Source organism: Neofelis nebulosa, chromosome 9 (genome assembly GCF_028018385.1).
Source record: "Neofelis nebulosa isolate mNeoNeb1 chromosome 9, mNeoNeb1.pri, whole genome shotgun sequence".
Lineage (NCBI taxonomy): Eukaryota > Metazoa > Chordata > Mammalia > Carnivora > Felidae > Neofelis > Neofelis nebulosa.
This window is the reverse complement of record NC_080790.1, coordinates 98,968,163-98,984,998: the sequence shown is the minus strand read 5'-3', so window position 1 is coordinate 98,984,998 and position 16,836 is coordinate 98,968,163. Positions and strand designations below refer to the sequence as shown.

Sequence of the window (16,836 nt, the reverse complement as noted above, 5' to 3'; positions counted from 1 at the left end):
ACATTTCACTCCCACCAATGCAGAACCTAGTGGACTCCAGGTAGTCCCCCAAATACACTGAGGATGTTTGCAAAACGAAGAAATGGATGTTGGGCAGCAAAATATAATTTTAAAACTACGTATTCAGCCCACACCCTTTTCTACATTTGCATAGTCCTTGAGTTTGTAGCTGTTCAGAGACTGGCCACAGCCACTGGGTGATAAATGCATTATTGCCCAAGTGAAGGAAAGTTTCGTGAATGGGACAAAGTCTAGCTGTGTCCAGGAACCTGTTTGAACAATTCAGCACCTAAGTTTCATTTCCATCCAAGGGCTTGGGGTCCTGTCTGATTTTCCAAAAATTGAAGTATTGTCATTGCCAGGATGGCAACGCCGTCCATTTCTTTTCAAAGATCCCTCACTTACCTTCGAAAGCTCTGCCGTGAACTAGCTGGCTCTCCACGCAGGTTTTCTTTTGGTCTGATTTTGGTTTGGTCTGGTTCAGTCTTGGTTTTGGTTTTGGCTGATTCCCAAATGTGACAGCACAATCCTGTCAACAAACATAAAGGCTCAAAAGCCTTCCAGAAAAATAATCCATGCAGTTTTGACTCTCTCCCTCCCTGAGTCCACATCAAGCTTCCTTACTTAATAGAAGTATTGGGTTGCTTTGTTTATTTCCCTCAACAACCCCTACCACCTTTTCTTCCTTGAGAGTACTTTTCTCTGTCGAATTCTCATTTTAAAGAAACTCACTTTGAGGCATCACCAAGGCCAATTTATTCAGCACAGAGAGGAGCAAATGCTTTCAGAAAATAATCATAGAGAGCAGAGTGTACAGGAGATGAACTTGGCTTCTGCAGAAAAAAAAGAAAACACCTTATGTACAAATGGAATTTGAGTTCATGGAAATGAATTCCAGAAGAAGGTGTTCAGGTTGATATTCAGGTGTTCTGCCAATATGTCATTTCAGGTAAAGATGGCCTTGCAGCAGGAAGGATTTGACAGAAAGAAGCGGGGGTATAGAGACATCAATGAGATTGACATCAACATGAATGATCCTCTTTTTACAAAGCAGTGGTATCTGGTAAGCATCTCCGTATTATTCCTAACATTTCCCACCTTGAGACTTTGGATAAAAGACTCATTTCTATTTCCTCATTATTCTATGGAATGTCAGCCAGCATCTGACTCCATGAACCTCTCTGTCCCCTCTGATACGTATTGATTTCCTATCACCACCCATACATCATGTTCCCTAATCTGTTTCTTCTGGAACTGCTAAATAGCCATGATCTCTGCTGATCAGATTGCTCCAGACTCTGAAAAAGCACACCAGCGCATGAGGGGAGACTTGCAAAATCATGCAGAAGTTGAGTCAAGGGCCTAGGGGGAGTAATCCAAGGGTTTCAACAGGCAGAGTGATGGGAGGACATAATGAAATCACAGGCATAAGAGAAAGAATCAGGCGGCTTCACAAGGGACAAGCAAGAGAGCTCAAAGACCAAAACAATGAAAGTAGCATCCATTAGTTCTTCCTAAAATAATGGCAGGAAGTCACATCCATGGTGCTTCACTGATGCAGCATTCAAGGCCTGGGGGTCCAATCTGTCAGGTGAAGTGAATATTTTCTGGCCCACCAGCGTCCTCCGTGGCCCATTTGGACAGGTTGGGTTATATTTAAAAGAGACTCAGAGCCTCTAAACCAATCTATCTGCAGGCCATCTTGGGGGAAAGGAGTGAGTAATTTTAAAATATGAGTGATGCTTCACCTTATTTAAGATCAAAAGGTGATCAGCAGGAAAGAAGACTAAATTATAGCCCTGTGGACTGATACTTTTATGGGAATGCATCACAACTTACCTCTTGGATCTTCATAGCTCGACTGTGCCCTTGGCTTTTTGGCATGGAATCCCACAAATCCGATCTGGGCAAGTGAAAAAGGCTTCTGTGTGTTAATCAGGTTAGGCTACCATGGGTCTTGCAATCACAACCAACCCCCAAATCACACTGGCTTAACAAATTGAAGCTGTTGCCCACTCACTATACGTCCAACACTTCCTATTTCCTCATGGACCCAGTCTCCATCTCAGCTCCATCTCGACCCCTGCTCTCAAGAGCACCTCAACAAGGGGAAGGAGCAGAGCACACACTGGCGCCCTAAGGCTTCTGCCTGGATGTGACAATTGACGCCCGAGCTCACATTCCATTGGCCAAAACCAGTCACGTGGGCATTCTACTAACTTCCAAAGTAATAGCGTAATCTTAACATGTGCCTGGAAGACCAGTCGTTTTTGCAAAAAGCGCTAATGATATCCACACAGCGTTTTAGCAACGGGTCACTGTGGGCTTCTGCCAATACAAATTCTGACTGCGCTGTTTCCACAACTCATCTTTGAGAAAATCTGCACAGGACAAAGATGAGTGAAAAGAAGGCAGTGAACCTATTTATCTGGAATTCCTTTGTTTCCTTTTTTGAATTTTTGTTAGGGAAAGGACTGTTTTCCTCCATTAGAACCAGCACTAAAAGTGAACCAACTATCTTTAATCAGTTCCTCAGACATTTTTAAGCAAGATTTGGTGTGGTGGTACTGAAATTAAAGGTAAATAGGATGTGCTCTCTCTCGCAAAGCATATCGTTATTGAGCAAGGAAATCACATTCAAATAAGAATAATCCAAGAAAGTATGTGCTAAATTCAAAATATGAGGTATAAATAAGGACTACAAGAGTGAGCATTTAATTCCAAATTGGAGAGTTTCTTGCAATAGCAGCTTTAAGGAGTTTAAGGATAGCAATCCAATCATAAGAGATGGAAGGATTGAGGGGCGCCTGGGTGGCTCAGTCAGTTAAGTGTCTGATTAGGCTTAGGGCATGATTACGAGTTCAAGCCCCACATGAGGCTCTGTGCTGACAGCCTGGAGCCTGGGGCCTGCTTTGGATTCTGTGTCTCCCACTCTCTGCCCCTCCCCCATGCTCTCTCTCTCTCTCTCTCTCAAAAAATAAATAAACATTAAAATGCAAGAGATAGAGGGATTGAAACTGTGTTTGCATAATTACATAACATAGAAACGTCAATTGTGTACATTTAAAAAAATGGAGGGAGAAGGCTGGAAGAGGTGGATGGGGAAACATCCGGAAGTATGGTTTCCTGGAAGACTTGGCCTTTGAGTTGGCCCTGGAATACCAGACAGCTGCAAACATTTAGACAGGTGCTTTACTGCACCAGACTAACAAGATTCTCTGCTTTGGAATTCCTGAACCAGATCAACACAGGGCAAGCCGATGGCACTCCTGGTCTTGATTTGAATGTGGCAGAAGCTTGGGAGCTGGGATACACAGGGAAAGGTGTCACCATTGGAATTATGGATGATGGTGAGTATTTCAAAGCCTTTGCATCATTTGGAAGCAAGCGTGTCTTTGCATGCCTTTGCAATATAAAAGATTCACTGTTTGGGGGCTCAGTCAGTTAAGCGTCCAACTCTTGATTTCGGCTCAGGTCATGATCTCACAGTTTGTGAGTTCGAGTCCCTCACTGGGCTCTGTGCTCCTAGGGCGGAGCCTGTTTCAGATTCTCTGTCTCCCTTTCTCTGCCCCTCCCCTGCTTGCTTTCTCTATCTCTCTCAAAAATAAATAAATGTTAAAACAAATTTTTTTAAGAAAGATTCACTGTTTTGGAGATGCTGCTAAACTCAACCACCATCTATATTGTGGCAAAATCCTTCCCTTTCTCCAGATCAGTGGTCCTCAAACTTCAGGATGCCTTTAACAAATATTTATTGGATTAATAAAGAAAAAAATGAATGAAGGAAAACTGACCATCACTGACCTGTAATTTCTTATTGAGCCACTGTTTATACCTTACCTCCAATATCTTCTAAACCCACTTGTGTTTATCATCTATTTCTCCAGATCCACAGTCTAGTGCAATAGCCACTGACCATATGTGGCAATTTACACTGAAGTTTAAATTAATTAAAGCCAAATCAAATTAAAAATTCAATTCCTCAATCACCTTAGCCTCATTTCAAGTCCTCAATGACCACAAGGGGCGAGCTAGCGGCTGCTGAAATTCAATTCAACTTTACTATCATCACAGAAAGTTCTATTACACAGTGTGGTTTTACATCCACAAAATAGCTTTTTGGTAACAGGATTGGAGTCTGGAGAAATTTCGACTTTATTGCTACTTTCAGAATGAACCCTGGTAAAGCAGACCTTGAAAACATTTTATGACATATGCCCCCTATAAGATATTATTTTACCCCCTATGCCTGCCAGACAAACTATTTCCTATAGTTTGTGATACAAAAACCAATGCGTTTGATGAATTGGTGTTTTTGTAACTATACGCGTCCTTGGCTCTGCCGAGGTCCTGGAGAATCTCTGCCCTGCGGTCATGTCACTGGGGAGATACTCTTGTCCTTCATCAGCCGCCTGGATCCTCCAGGAAAAGGTCCCCTGTGCGGCTGTGCTCTATTGACGCAATTACACAGAAAGCCTATACAGAGATGAAACAATGGAGCCTTTCCCTTCTGAAGCGCCTCAAAGAACACTATGCTCTCCAAAGCAAGCCTTTGAAGCCAAATTAATGGTGACACAGGGAGCCAGCATGCTTAGAATTGGTGCTGTCTTCGCACAGTCTCATTAAATATCCACAGAAAAACAATGCCTCGTGTTTTCTGATGTGTGAGAGGTTTTGAAGTGGATGTAAAAGCTTTCTCCGGTGGCCGAGGGCTTTCACAAGAAGAAAGGAGCTCTGCAGGAGAAAGTACGCATGTGAACTTGGATGTTGGGAGCTTATGACTGTTTCTTCCTTCCTAATGCTTTGGAAACCAAAAGTGGCTAAGCCAGCTCACCCGGGAGAAAGATGCACCTACGTTTGGGGGAAGTCTGCCTAGGATATATTGTAATCACACAGCATCTGGGGGACTCGAGGGGCACCCTAAAAGTGGCACTGCGGTAGCCACAGACAGGCACATTGCTCCTACAAAAATTCCAACAGCCCATGCTGCCCATGTCAGAATTCTTTCTTTACCGGAAGAAAGGGGGAAGATGAGCCCTGACTCTGATCCATCTTTCCTGGCTTGAGAAGCCAAACCCTTTAGGAAAGAAAGTCTTGGGCCGCCTGGGTGGCTCAGTTGGTTGAGCATCCAACTTCAGCTCAGGTCACGATCTCGCGGTTCATGAATTCAAGCCCCGCATCGGGCTCCATGCTGACAGCCCAGAGCCTGCTTCGGATTCTGTGTCTCCCTCTCTGTCTGCCCCTCTCTCGCTCACGCTCTGTCTCTCTCTCTGTCTCTCAAAAATAAACATTAAAAAAAAATTTAGAAAGAAAGTCTCAGCAGAGTTTACTGTTTGATATTATTTCTTCTGCTTTAGTAGCCTTTGGGAATCCCCCCAGAACTGAACTCTCTGCCCACCACCCCCCCCCCATTTAAACTCCTATCTTCTCCGCTTTTTTGGTCATCTACTGCTACAGAACAAACCACCCCAAAATTGAGTGGCTTAACACAACCACCCCGCTGTTCTCTCTCACAGTTCTGTGGGTTGACCTGGCTCAGCTGGAAAGTTCTGTTATTGGTCTCCCTGGGGTCTTTTACGCAGCTGGGGTCAGAATGCAACCGGGGCCAGTGTCGACTGGAGGCCTGACCAGGATGCTCAAATGGCTCGGCCTCCCTTCCGCTCCACATAGTGCCAGGACCTCTCCTCTCAACACGGTCTCCCCAGCAAGGTGGTTGGATTTCTTACAGATGGCTTAGGGACCCAATGTTCATTCTAAGAAATGAGAAGTGGAAGCTTCCAGGCCACCTGTAGGCTGGACATGGAATGAGCAAGCATTACTCTGCCACTTCTGTTGGATGAGTGGTCTCAGGGCTAGATCCCAGAGGAGGGGGAATAGGTTCCACACCCTGGCTCTGGAAAGAAACGAAGGATTTGTGACCATCTTTAATTCAGCACATGCTTATTCAGTATGGCAACTGAAGAAGAGAAAGACTACCAAGCTGTTCTCCAAATCCGCTTTGGAATAGCAAGACGAACACATTTGAGACACGAGTGGCCTCCTACACAACAAGGACGATGCTTAGCAGCCGTCACCGTGTCATTGAGCACCTCTGCTCTAACACCTAGAATGGGAAGCACTATGGTGAGGCTGGGAGCATCAGTGGATGGTATGGTATCATTTCCCAGATATTTGCTTAACAAGATATCATTCCCAACCAAGGTAAAGACAGACACAGATACTGACCTTCATGCCTAAGAGCAAAATAAACATCATATTTTATAATCATTGGCTCTTTATTTTGGCCTCCATGGGAAATAACTTGATTATCTGCATGTGGAAGAGTCAATCTATAGACAGCCCAGTTTTAAAAGCCATTTACACTCTCTGGTTGCACAACTCCGAACTGGGCCAACATCCTCTCTGCCAAATCCAATGACTCAATACATGCTCAATAAATATCCGCTTTCGGGCGCCTGGGTGGCTCAGTCAGTTAAGCATCGACTCTTGATTTCAGCTCAGGTCGTGATCTCACGGGCATGGGATCCAGCCCCACGTCAGGCTCGGCACTGATAGCACAGAGCCTGCTTGGGATTCTTCCTCTCCCTCTGTCTCTGCCCCTCCCCTGCTTGTGTTCTCTCACTCTCGCTCAAAATAAATTTTTAAAACACGTATCTCCTACTTTCATTTCGATGCAACTTAATGTCATTTCCATACACTACACATCAATAGGAGAGTACCTCCACAGTTAGCTGCGGCTCAAAGGGGCAGAAAGCATTTCTTAAAGGTTTGCTCTGATGTTCCGGGCGTGTATGTAGATGTCAGCGAGGACCCCACTTAATGATAACAACTCAGCCCCTTTGTTGCAGATAGAGTTGTTTCACATTGGAAACTTGAGCTGGAAAACAGGATGTGGCCATAACAAGACACAGAGATGGATAGGAGCCACCAGCCATCACCGGCACAGTTCAGGACAGGTGCAGGCTTTCGGGCTCAAAGATGGTCAGCGAAGGCAGGAGTCAAGGCTGTTAGTCAACATCAGATGGAGCCAAGGAAGTAAGACTGAAGGCCAGGGAGGCAGGGTCAGAGAGAACTTCAAGCTGAAATAACAATGGAAGCTAACATTTCTTGAGTGCTCACTGTGTACTAGGCACTGCCTGACAATTTAGAAACACAGTCACAATTATCCTGTAAGATTCGTACTATTACCCACATTTTGCAGATGAAGAAACTAAGGTTTAGGGAGACAAAAAATTACCCAAACTGATCTGAACCACCATCTTCAGTGCTTGAAGCCCACCCCTTGGCTCTGCCCCTTGGTGGGTCTTTGTGAGTGGGATCTCCTCCTTTTAAGTGGAGGTCCAAGCTTAAGGACCAGGCAGTCAGCCACACTTTCCCAAGAGAGTTAGAAGTCTGCATCACATAGGAAAGCAGTGCTTTCTCCCCTAACTTGGGTTTCATGGTTCTCAGAAGGGCCATTGGGGTATCTGTTCCAGTCATTATTCCTGTGTAACGAATGACACCAACCTTTAGCAGCTTAGATTAACTCTTTATTTTGCTCATGATTTTGTGGCACAGGAACCCAGGGAGAGCCAGTCTGGGCACTTGTCATTCGAGGTTTATCAGACAGTTGTGGGCAAATGTTGGCTGGGCTGCAGTCATCCAAAGGCTCAGCTAGGGTGGACGTCCATGGCTCATTCCCATAGCTGGCCGTTGACATTGGCTCCTGTAGCTCAGCTGAGCCTTTCATACCACGGGCCGACATATGGGCTTCTTCCGTGGCAGCTGGCTTCCCCCAAGTGGACCAGTGTCTAAAGGGAACTGGTGGAAGATGTCTGGCCTTTTCTGACCTCGCCTTGGAAGGCATGCAACATCTTATTGGTAGAAGCAGTTGTAGCCCACTCAGATGAAAGAGGAGAAAACACCCCTACCTCCAAAGGAGGTGTGTGGTATTGTTATACGTCTCAACCAAACTACTAACTAGGAATTGTAACTAGGAATATGTACATGGAGCTCCTTGGTAATTCCCCAAGGTCTCCAGAACCATCAGAGCTTCCTGAGAATTTGGACTATTGTGGATTAGACTTTCTCAAAACGCTGACACTGATGACAGGATACTAATGTAAAATATAACCAAGTAATTGTCATTTGCATACCACAGCGCGTTGTGATTGGCTGGCAATGAGCTGGTCCCCCCTGTAGACTGGGAGCCATACATAGTTGAACAGTTCAGATTCTGTGTCTTACACAGTCTATGATTTTCCAGGACCTACATAGTGCCTGGCATTCACTGCTGGAAATAAACCAATGAGTGAAGAATAAAAATGAATACATTAATAATACAAGAAATAAAACATAAATAAGAGTTGACTGAGAAAATGTATTCAGTACATTCCACCTGAAAAGATAATCAAATATACAAAAATATTTAAATACTCTTTAATTACCAGACCATTATTTTCATACTTCATTTAGTTCGTTGTTTCTTTTTTGAATCATGTCTGTCATCCCTCATGGTTCTATCAATAATCTCTTCTTTCTTAGACCAAAGACTGTATCTATTCTAACTTAACACTTAGTCTTCCCCTCAACCTAATTCAAGATCCTTCATTTTAATTAGGCAAATTTTATCTTATTTTAATTTTAATTTCCTTCAGCTCTCTTATCTCTCTGCCTTGATATTTTCCTTTCACAGAGAATAGACTACTATTTCTCAGAAAATTTCTGATCCAGACGACTTGCACTATCAGAACATGGAATCGTGTTTTATTTATTTTTTTTTAATTTTTTTTCAACGTTTTTTATTTATTTTTTGGGACAGAGAGAGACAGGGCATGAACGGGGGAGGGGCAGAGAGAGAGGGAGACACAGAATCGGAAACAGGCTCCAGGCTCCGAGCCATCAGCCCAGAGCCTGACACGGGGCTCGAACTCACGGACCGCGAGATCGTGACCTGGCTGAAGTCGGACGCTTAACCAACTGTGCCACCCAGGCGCCCCAGGAATCGTGTTTTAAAAACTGACTCCCTGGGTGGCTCAGTCAGTTAAGTGTCCAACTCTTGGCTTCGGCTCAGGTCACGATCTCACGGTTCGTGGATTCAAGCCCTGCATCGGGCTTCGAACTGTTTGGAGCCTGATTGGGATTCTCTCTCTCCCTCCCTCTCTACCCCTACCCTGCTGGCTCTCTCTGTCTGTCTGTCTCTCTCGAGAATAAATAAACACTAAAAAAAATTTTTTTAATGTTTATTTATTCTCGAGAGAGAGGCAGAGTATGGGGGGGGGGGGGCAGAGAGCAAGGGAGACACAGAAGCAGGGTCCAGACTCTGAGCTGTCAGCACAGAGCCAGACGCGGGGCTCAAACTCACAAACCATGAGATCATGACCTGAGCCGAAGTCGGACGCCTAACCGACTGAGCCACCCAGGGGCCCCTTAAAAAAAATTTTTTTTAATAAAAATAAAAACTGACTCCCTGCATGGAATAGGAGCTCGCTCCATCCATTCTGCACCTCGACCTCGTATTGGAGTTCTTCCAAGAACGGTGCACTCCCTCGGGGGAAATACCCAGGTGTCTAAAGTAAGCTTGATTTGTTGGGGAGGTGTATCATCTGGGATTGTGCGTACTGGATGCTTCTGCCTCAGAGTGTCTGGGAGGGAGGCTTGTAGCTGGCCTTCCCGAGGTGTAGGTGTGGCTACACATACACCAGGATCTTCTTACACAGTATGAGCGTGAATAGAAGGACAGTTGTGCCGGGGTCCCGGACTGGCGTAATCAGCAGAGCATGCAACTCTTGATCTCAGGGTCTGGAGTTCCAGCCCCACGTGAGGTGTAGAGATCACTAAAGAAATAAGCTTAAGAAGTATAATTATGCCAAAAAAAATCGACCCCCTGCTAGAAAAGAAACATATTCTCTGTGTGCATGTCTATGTTTAACTTATCTATTTGTTACAAAACATTTTGCCTGACATTGAGTTCACAAACCATAACCAACTGCAACAAATATGTACAACAATTTGATTTCAACACAATATTCTAAGACCAAGGAGATTTTTAAAACTATTTCTCCTCTTCTGAATTATCCACAGGACTCTGATGATGTAGTAGGTGATGCTATTAAGGGTGATGACCGTAAATATAACTTATCGGGTGTTTACTACATGCTAAACACTTTCTACGAATCGGCCCTCATCTTGAACGCTGCTTTGCAAGGTACATAATATTCCTGTTTCAAAGATGAGGAAACGGAAGCTCCAAGAGATGATGCCGCCTGGCTGAAGCCTCACAATTATTATAGTGTCTGAGCCTAGAAGATAACTGGATCTGCTGGTCTCCATAGCTTGTGCTCATCCCCAACCCATCCCACAGCTGAAAGGGACAATTTCTGAATAAGGGTCCAGGACAGGGCTTGCAACCTTTAAAATATGAGTCTCTGGATCTTCTTTAAAAAAAAAAAAAAAAAAAACAAGTTTATTTATTTATTTTGAGAGAGAGAGAGATTGCACGCAAGTCAGGGAGGGGCAGAGAGAAAGGGAGAGACAGAATCCCAGGGAGGCTCTGCACTGATAGTGCAGAACCCGATGTGGGACTCAAACTCCCCAACCGTGAGGTGATGACCTGAGCTGAAGTAGGACGCTTACCCAACTGGGACACCCAGGCGCCCCTAGTCTTTGAATCTTCTAACCCCTGTCCTTGCACAATCGTTGGGGGGGGGGGGGGGGAGGAGGAGGAGGATGGTGGGTTGGTGGGTGGTAAGTGATAGGCTATACTCTCTTAGACTATAGGAGGCAGCCATTTTGAACCCTTCACATGTCAAAATATCAGCAGCAAAATGTAACATATGTTCTGTAGAATGGTGACTCCCAGTCCAGAAATTTCTTGCGCAACCAGAAGAAAACAAAGGAAGATTTCTTTTTTTGAGATAAACATCCTGATACTGGTTCTTTTTTATGTGGGGCAAAGCTGTAACAGCAGCCAGGCCTCAGTGTGCTCACAGGGAAGATGCTACCTATCGGAGGCACTGAGTGATACCTCTAGCTTTTAAATATGGCAAACCCAACAGAGCTACTGAATGTCAATGGAGCTAATGCCACTGATCACACCCCCACTTGGTGGAGAAGAAAACAAGCTCAGAGAGGCCAAGCACTTGGCCTGAAGTCACCAGGCCAGCTGGCAGCACTGCTGAGATCCAAACTCGGGTCTTTGACTCCAAAACCTACACTCGTGACCATTATGTCAGGTGGTGCAGGAACCTGGCCGGTTTTGCAAAGGGCTGGATGTTCAGGTGTAACTGCTGCAAAGGTTCTACGGCTCTGCAGACCTGGACGAGAGTTCCAGTGTGGCCTTGAATTTCCACGTGCTTGCAGAGGTTCACCTGTGATGGAATGCGCCGGTGCTGGTAATTCTACCCTTATAACCAATCTTGGGCAACAAGACAGGCCACGTCCAGGAGAAAGCACGGGGCTGGGGCAGGGAGGCTGAAGTCTCGGGCTTCCTGGAAAGCCACGTTCCTCAGAGACAAGCATCAGCTCCCACCCAGGACACTTCATCCGAAGACATTTGCTCTCTGCCTAATCGCCGTTTCCCACGCAGCCTATGTTCCTCTTATTATCTCCGTGCCAGAGGACGCTCCCCTAATCCATGGCTGTCTGTACCCTGTTAAATAATAATCGTTTTTCCTCCCAAGGGCCACTTTCATTTCAAAAGAAATGTCTGCTGGTGCTTTGGAAATGTCAGGATTTTCACAAATCTTAGATCGCTGCTCTGATGAACCATCCATCTTGCAGCCACTAAGCCCCTTAGTACTGACATTTATGTCAGAAGTCTTATCCCAGGGCCCCAGCTTTAACTGGCTTCGCCCTTCTGAGGCATCTGGTGGGTACGCCCCACCCTCACTCAGGAACGGAAACGCAAGCCTGGGACTAAGGCACAGGGGCTCACCCCGTCCAACTGTCCTGGCGCCAGCCCCACCAGGAGGGCACTTTCTTGAGCAACTTTCCAGAGGACACAGTGGCAGGTATTAACCTTTCATCTTGTGGTGCTCTTTTCACAGGGATTGACTACCTGCACCCGGACCTGGCCTCGAACTATGTAAGTACCAGCCGATCTGCACGGGCGGGGGGCACACACACAGAAACACATGCACGCATGCGCACACCTGCACGCTAGCCCGGCCCCTCTCGGAGCCTCAGCTCAGGCCCGAAGCAAAGGGACAAAGCGTAGAGCCTGGCAGCAGGTAACGGTAGTGGCTTTGTGAGAAGACGATGAGGAAACTTGGGGTCTCAAAGAACAGAGCCAAGAGACAAGGGAGAGGCGAAGAAGAGAGAGCCTCGGCAAGGTTTCCCATCAGCTCTCGATGAGGATATTGAATTGAAGGGTGGAAATGAGCCGTTTGGGTTCTCGCTGGATAAAACCAATCGCAAAAAGCCAAAAAGAGGGGCACCTCACATCGCAACCGTAGCTTTATGAAAGCAAGGACGTCATCTTTTTTTATTGTTTTTGTGCTTAGGAGCACCCCACCCCGGCTTTCCCCTGCAACGCTGAGCGCACCATTTGGTATCTCTTGACGAGTAAGACATATTAACAGAAAATCGTAATAAACACTGTTGAGCTAGACCCACGTGCTCTAACTTCTTACATAGCAAATCAAACACTACTTTCCTGATGAAACCTGCAAACCCTTTCAACATGAAGAGATTGCTTTATGTTAACCCCAGGGAGCATCCTAGTCAAGCACTGCTGTGTCTGCTTGAAATTATCCAAACTATTACTAAGCTGTACTTTTCCTATAACCTCCAGATCTAAGGGGTTTTTTTCAATGTTACTTTAGTTAGCTTAAGAGACTCACAGTTGGAAGAATGTAGACTTAGGTAAAGATTGTTAACAAGCAGAAGCGTTGGGAGATCAACGTTCTGGGTTATTCATCCTAGAAGGTATGTGTGTCCACACTGCAAAGAGAGAACAAAGTTTATTATCTGTTTAGTGCATTAGGCATCAGGAAAGGAAGCACCGATGTGCTGAGCTTCTATTTGCTTCGTGGGTCTTACAAATCTAGAGGAGTATACTTTGGACTATCTTTTGGAATAATAATTTTTTAAAAGGGTTGGGGGCGCCTGGGTGGCTCAGTCAGTTAAACGTCCACCTCTTGATTTCGGCTTAGGTCATGATCTCACAGTTTGTGAGTTTGAGCCCCACATTGGGCTTTGTGCTAACAGTACAGAGCCTGCTTGGGATTCTCTGTCCCTCTCTCCCTGCCCCTCCCTTGCTTGCTCTCTCTCTCTCTCTCTCTCTCTCAAAATAAATAATGTTTTTAAATTTTTTTAAAAAAGAAAAGAATTTAAAGAAAAGTTAAATGAACCATTGGTACAGTCCAGCCAATATGCCCTCAGAAAGAAAGGACAGAAATTAAATCGAAGTTTTATTCCCAAAGAGGAGAATCCACCTCTGCTGAGAAGACACTAAGAAACGGCCTGGGAGCTGCAGATTCTGTCTCAGCACCCATCTGCTGTGTCTGAGGAAACAGTTCCCGCCTCCTCTCTGTGACCTTCCCCCACTGCAAGTACCATGGAGCTGACTCCTTGGCTGTTCCTCTGCCTCCTTAAATTTTTTAAATTAAAAAAAAAAAATTTTTTTTAATGTTCATTTATTTTTGAGAGAGAAAGAGAACATGTGCACATAAGCAGGGGAGGGGCAGAGAGAGAGACACACACACACACACACACACAGAATCCAAAGCAGGCTCCAGGCTCCAAGCTCTTAGCACAGAGCCCGACGCGGGGCTCGAACTCATGAACCGTGAGATCATGACCTGAGCTGAAGTCAGACGCTCAACCAACTAAGCCACCCAGGCACCCCTCCTCTGCCTCCATGCACGGCCTCATCTGCCTCCTCCAATGACCTCCCTTCCTCTGCCTCCCCAATAACTGCAGGGCCCTAAAGAGTTCTCAGAAGGAGAGAGTGGGAAAGGCGTGTGTTGCGTGTTCTCCAAGGCTCTGACACCCAGAGGCCTTTCCTTAGGAAGAGATGGCAGGGATGATAGTCTGCAGGGGCGGCCGGTTTCTCCTCAGAGGGCCACTCTCTGCACACAGAGGCATTTATATTCTTTTCACAGGCTGCTAAGTTTCCCCCCATCTCCAGGACCCAGCACCCTGCAGAGCTGCCAAATAGGGTTCTATTCGTTTCCACAAACCAATGTTACTGCATCTTACAGCTTGTCGGACCTCGGGGTGGAGTGGCTGTCAGACGGGCTGGCGGCTGTCAGTGCCTGGCCTCCCTCCAGCCAATCCAGGCCCTCTGCAGGTCACTTCTGTGTCCGATGAATGGACACTGCACAAGGGAAACGCTACACTATGGAAACATCCAGAGGTTACTCACATGGAGAGTGACCTAGGCACCCCTCCCTTCTCCCCCACCCCCCACCCCGCCCTTGTGCTTCTGGGACAGGCTGCCCCCAATGCCAGTTGCCAGAGTCCAAAGAGAGAGTAATTCACATGGGAAAACAACCCCCGGGGGCTCTGATGAATGGCAGGTACAATGCTAATCAACAGCGGGGTTCATCTGCCAGAAACCCAGATCTGAAATTGGAAAATGAAACATCCATGGAGGGAGGTGCCAAGCTCCCCTCTATTCTGCAATATCAGAATATATACCTGAACAACTCCATGGCTTCTATGAGCATTGTGTTCTTTTTTATTTTGTTTTCTTTCTTTCAAAAAAAAAAAAATTCCGATTAAAAAATACATACATGTTCTCTGTAGAAAACTTGGACAAATCACGATACAGACTCAAAAGCAGCCATGGCACCATTCTTAATATTTTAGCATGTCTTGGGCTTTCACTTCTCTGTGTGTATTTTTTAATGAAATCGGGCTCTGTTGCATGTACAGCACCCCTCTTCCACTTGACAAGTTGTAAATAGTTTTATAGTAGTAAATAGTCTTCAAAACATGATTATGAGGGCTACATAGTATTGTCTATGCTGTGATTTATTTAAACATCCTAGTCCTTGGGGTCCCTGGGTGGCTCAGTCCATTAAGCATCCAACGCTTGATTTCAGCTCAGGTCGTGATCTCATGGCTCGTGAGATTGAGCCCTGCATCGGGCTTTGTGCGAACAACACGGAGCCTGCTTGGGATTCTTTCTCCCCTCCTCTTTCTGCCCCTTCCCTACTCTCTCTCTCTCTCTCTCTCTCTCCTCTCTCTCTCTCTTTCTCTCTCTCAAAATAAATAAACTAAAAAAAAAATAGTTTAAACATCCCAATCCTCAATTATTGGACGAGTTTGCTTCCAATGGCCATCTCAGAGAGGGAGAATGACAGATAGTGACAAGGATGCTTGAGGGACTCCCAACCATGACATACTCAGGACAGCCGAAAAAACTGGGGGGAAAATGGTAAGTAAGAGGCACATTAGATACATTTTTAAATATTTCAAATTCTCCATGAGGAATGAGACATTCAGCTTATTCAGTACTTTCTCCCAAGAAAATCCCTGCCCGCAAGTGCAGGACAAAGAGTATAGTTCAGTCGGAGGAAGAACTGTCCAGTCGCTGAGGTTATTAATCAAAGGAGTTAGGTCTCCTGGGAAATAATGAGTTCTCCATATCTGAAAATGGTCAAGGGGAGGGTTGATGGACATTTGGTGGGGATGTTGTCGAGGAGATGACACTATCTCCTGTAAACTTAAACTAGACATCACCTAAGAATAGAACAGAACACGTGAGTTCTATCCAAAACTGCACGTTTTGACAGCTTCCATCCAGAGGAAGGTCCGAATCTTCAACATTTATCAAACACTTGGAATCTTACCAAAAAATCATATATAATTATGCTGGCTGTGAAGTGTTTCCACGTCATTGGTACAGGTGAAAAAACAGCATCCAGAGATCTCCTTCTAAATTTCTCAGTGGAGAACTTGAACTTGAACTGGCTTGCTCCAGTCAGCGTCTCTCTCGCCCCGTGTAGAGTTGGGAGTGACAACTTTGAAGCTACCAACCAACCAAATTTATCTTCTTTATTTTTAATTAAAAATTTTACACTATAATTAAGAGAATGAGAATGGCAAGTGGAGGAGAGCTGCCCGGGAGAGCAATGAAATCAGTGGACGGTGATAAACTCAAAAATTGTTTGAGTAAAGGATTAACAGGCAGCGTCACACTTTGTTAGGTGACTTAATGGCTCGGATGTGATGAGTTTGCCCAGCGCTTCTAGTGAAATGTGCTTTGGGAAGGTCTGTGTTTGGGTTTCTCCAGAAGCAGACCCTGAGACAAGAGTCAGAGTGCAAGTAGTTTATTTGGGAGGTGATTCTAGGAAGCAAGGAGAGAAGGGGGAATGAGATATGGAAGGGAAGGCAGGCCATAGATGGTGTGTTATCAAAGTCACCATGGGGAGAGGCTCCAACTCAAGCTCACTGGGGAATCCAGGAGATGGAGTAGAATATGCGGGCCAGGGCTGGGTTTTTGTACATCAACTCCCATCAGTCATTGGTTGAAGGCTGGTCCTAGGGATGTGGATGTGAACATTCCAGCACCTCCTACCTTCCAGGGTCTCAGAGAAAGCCCTTGACAAAGAGACGTGGTGCAGGCAGCTGGACAGAGCTCAGCAAGGACATGGGTGACAGGCCAAAGGTCATATGGGCCTGGTTCTGGCAACATTCACATGGGTTAATGACCCTTAAATGTATTAAGGGTTTACAATAAACAGAAATGTATTGTGTGGAGAAAATTCCCTCTTGCTACTGATTATTTGCAATGAGAAGGGAAAGCTCTATCAGAGGTTCTTAGACGGCTATGACAAAAATTGCTTGATAACCAAATCAGGCAAAATGTTTCCCAAAGCAGAATTATTTTCAAATCTTCTTTATTCT

At 45.5% G+C, this 16,836-nt stretch overlaps 1 protein-coding gene across 1 annotated transcript in view; it reads left to right on the top strand.

The window, feature by feature from the left end:
- Nucleotides 1–16,836, top strand: part of PCSK2 (proprotein convertase subtilisin/kexin type 2) — a 275,251-nt gene that overhangs the window by 144,282 nt on the left and 114,133 nt on the right. Inside the window, exons 3-5 of the mRNA XM_058684826.1 lie at nt 950–1,063; nt 3,242–3,350; nt 12,027–12,064. Of these exons, the coding sequence (XP_058540809.1) occupies nt 950–1,063; nt 3,242–3,350; nt 12,027–12,064 (261 nt within the window). The remainder of the gene's footprint in view (nt 1–949; nt 1,064–3,241; nt 3,351–12,026; nt 12,065–16,836) is intronic.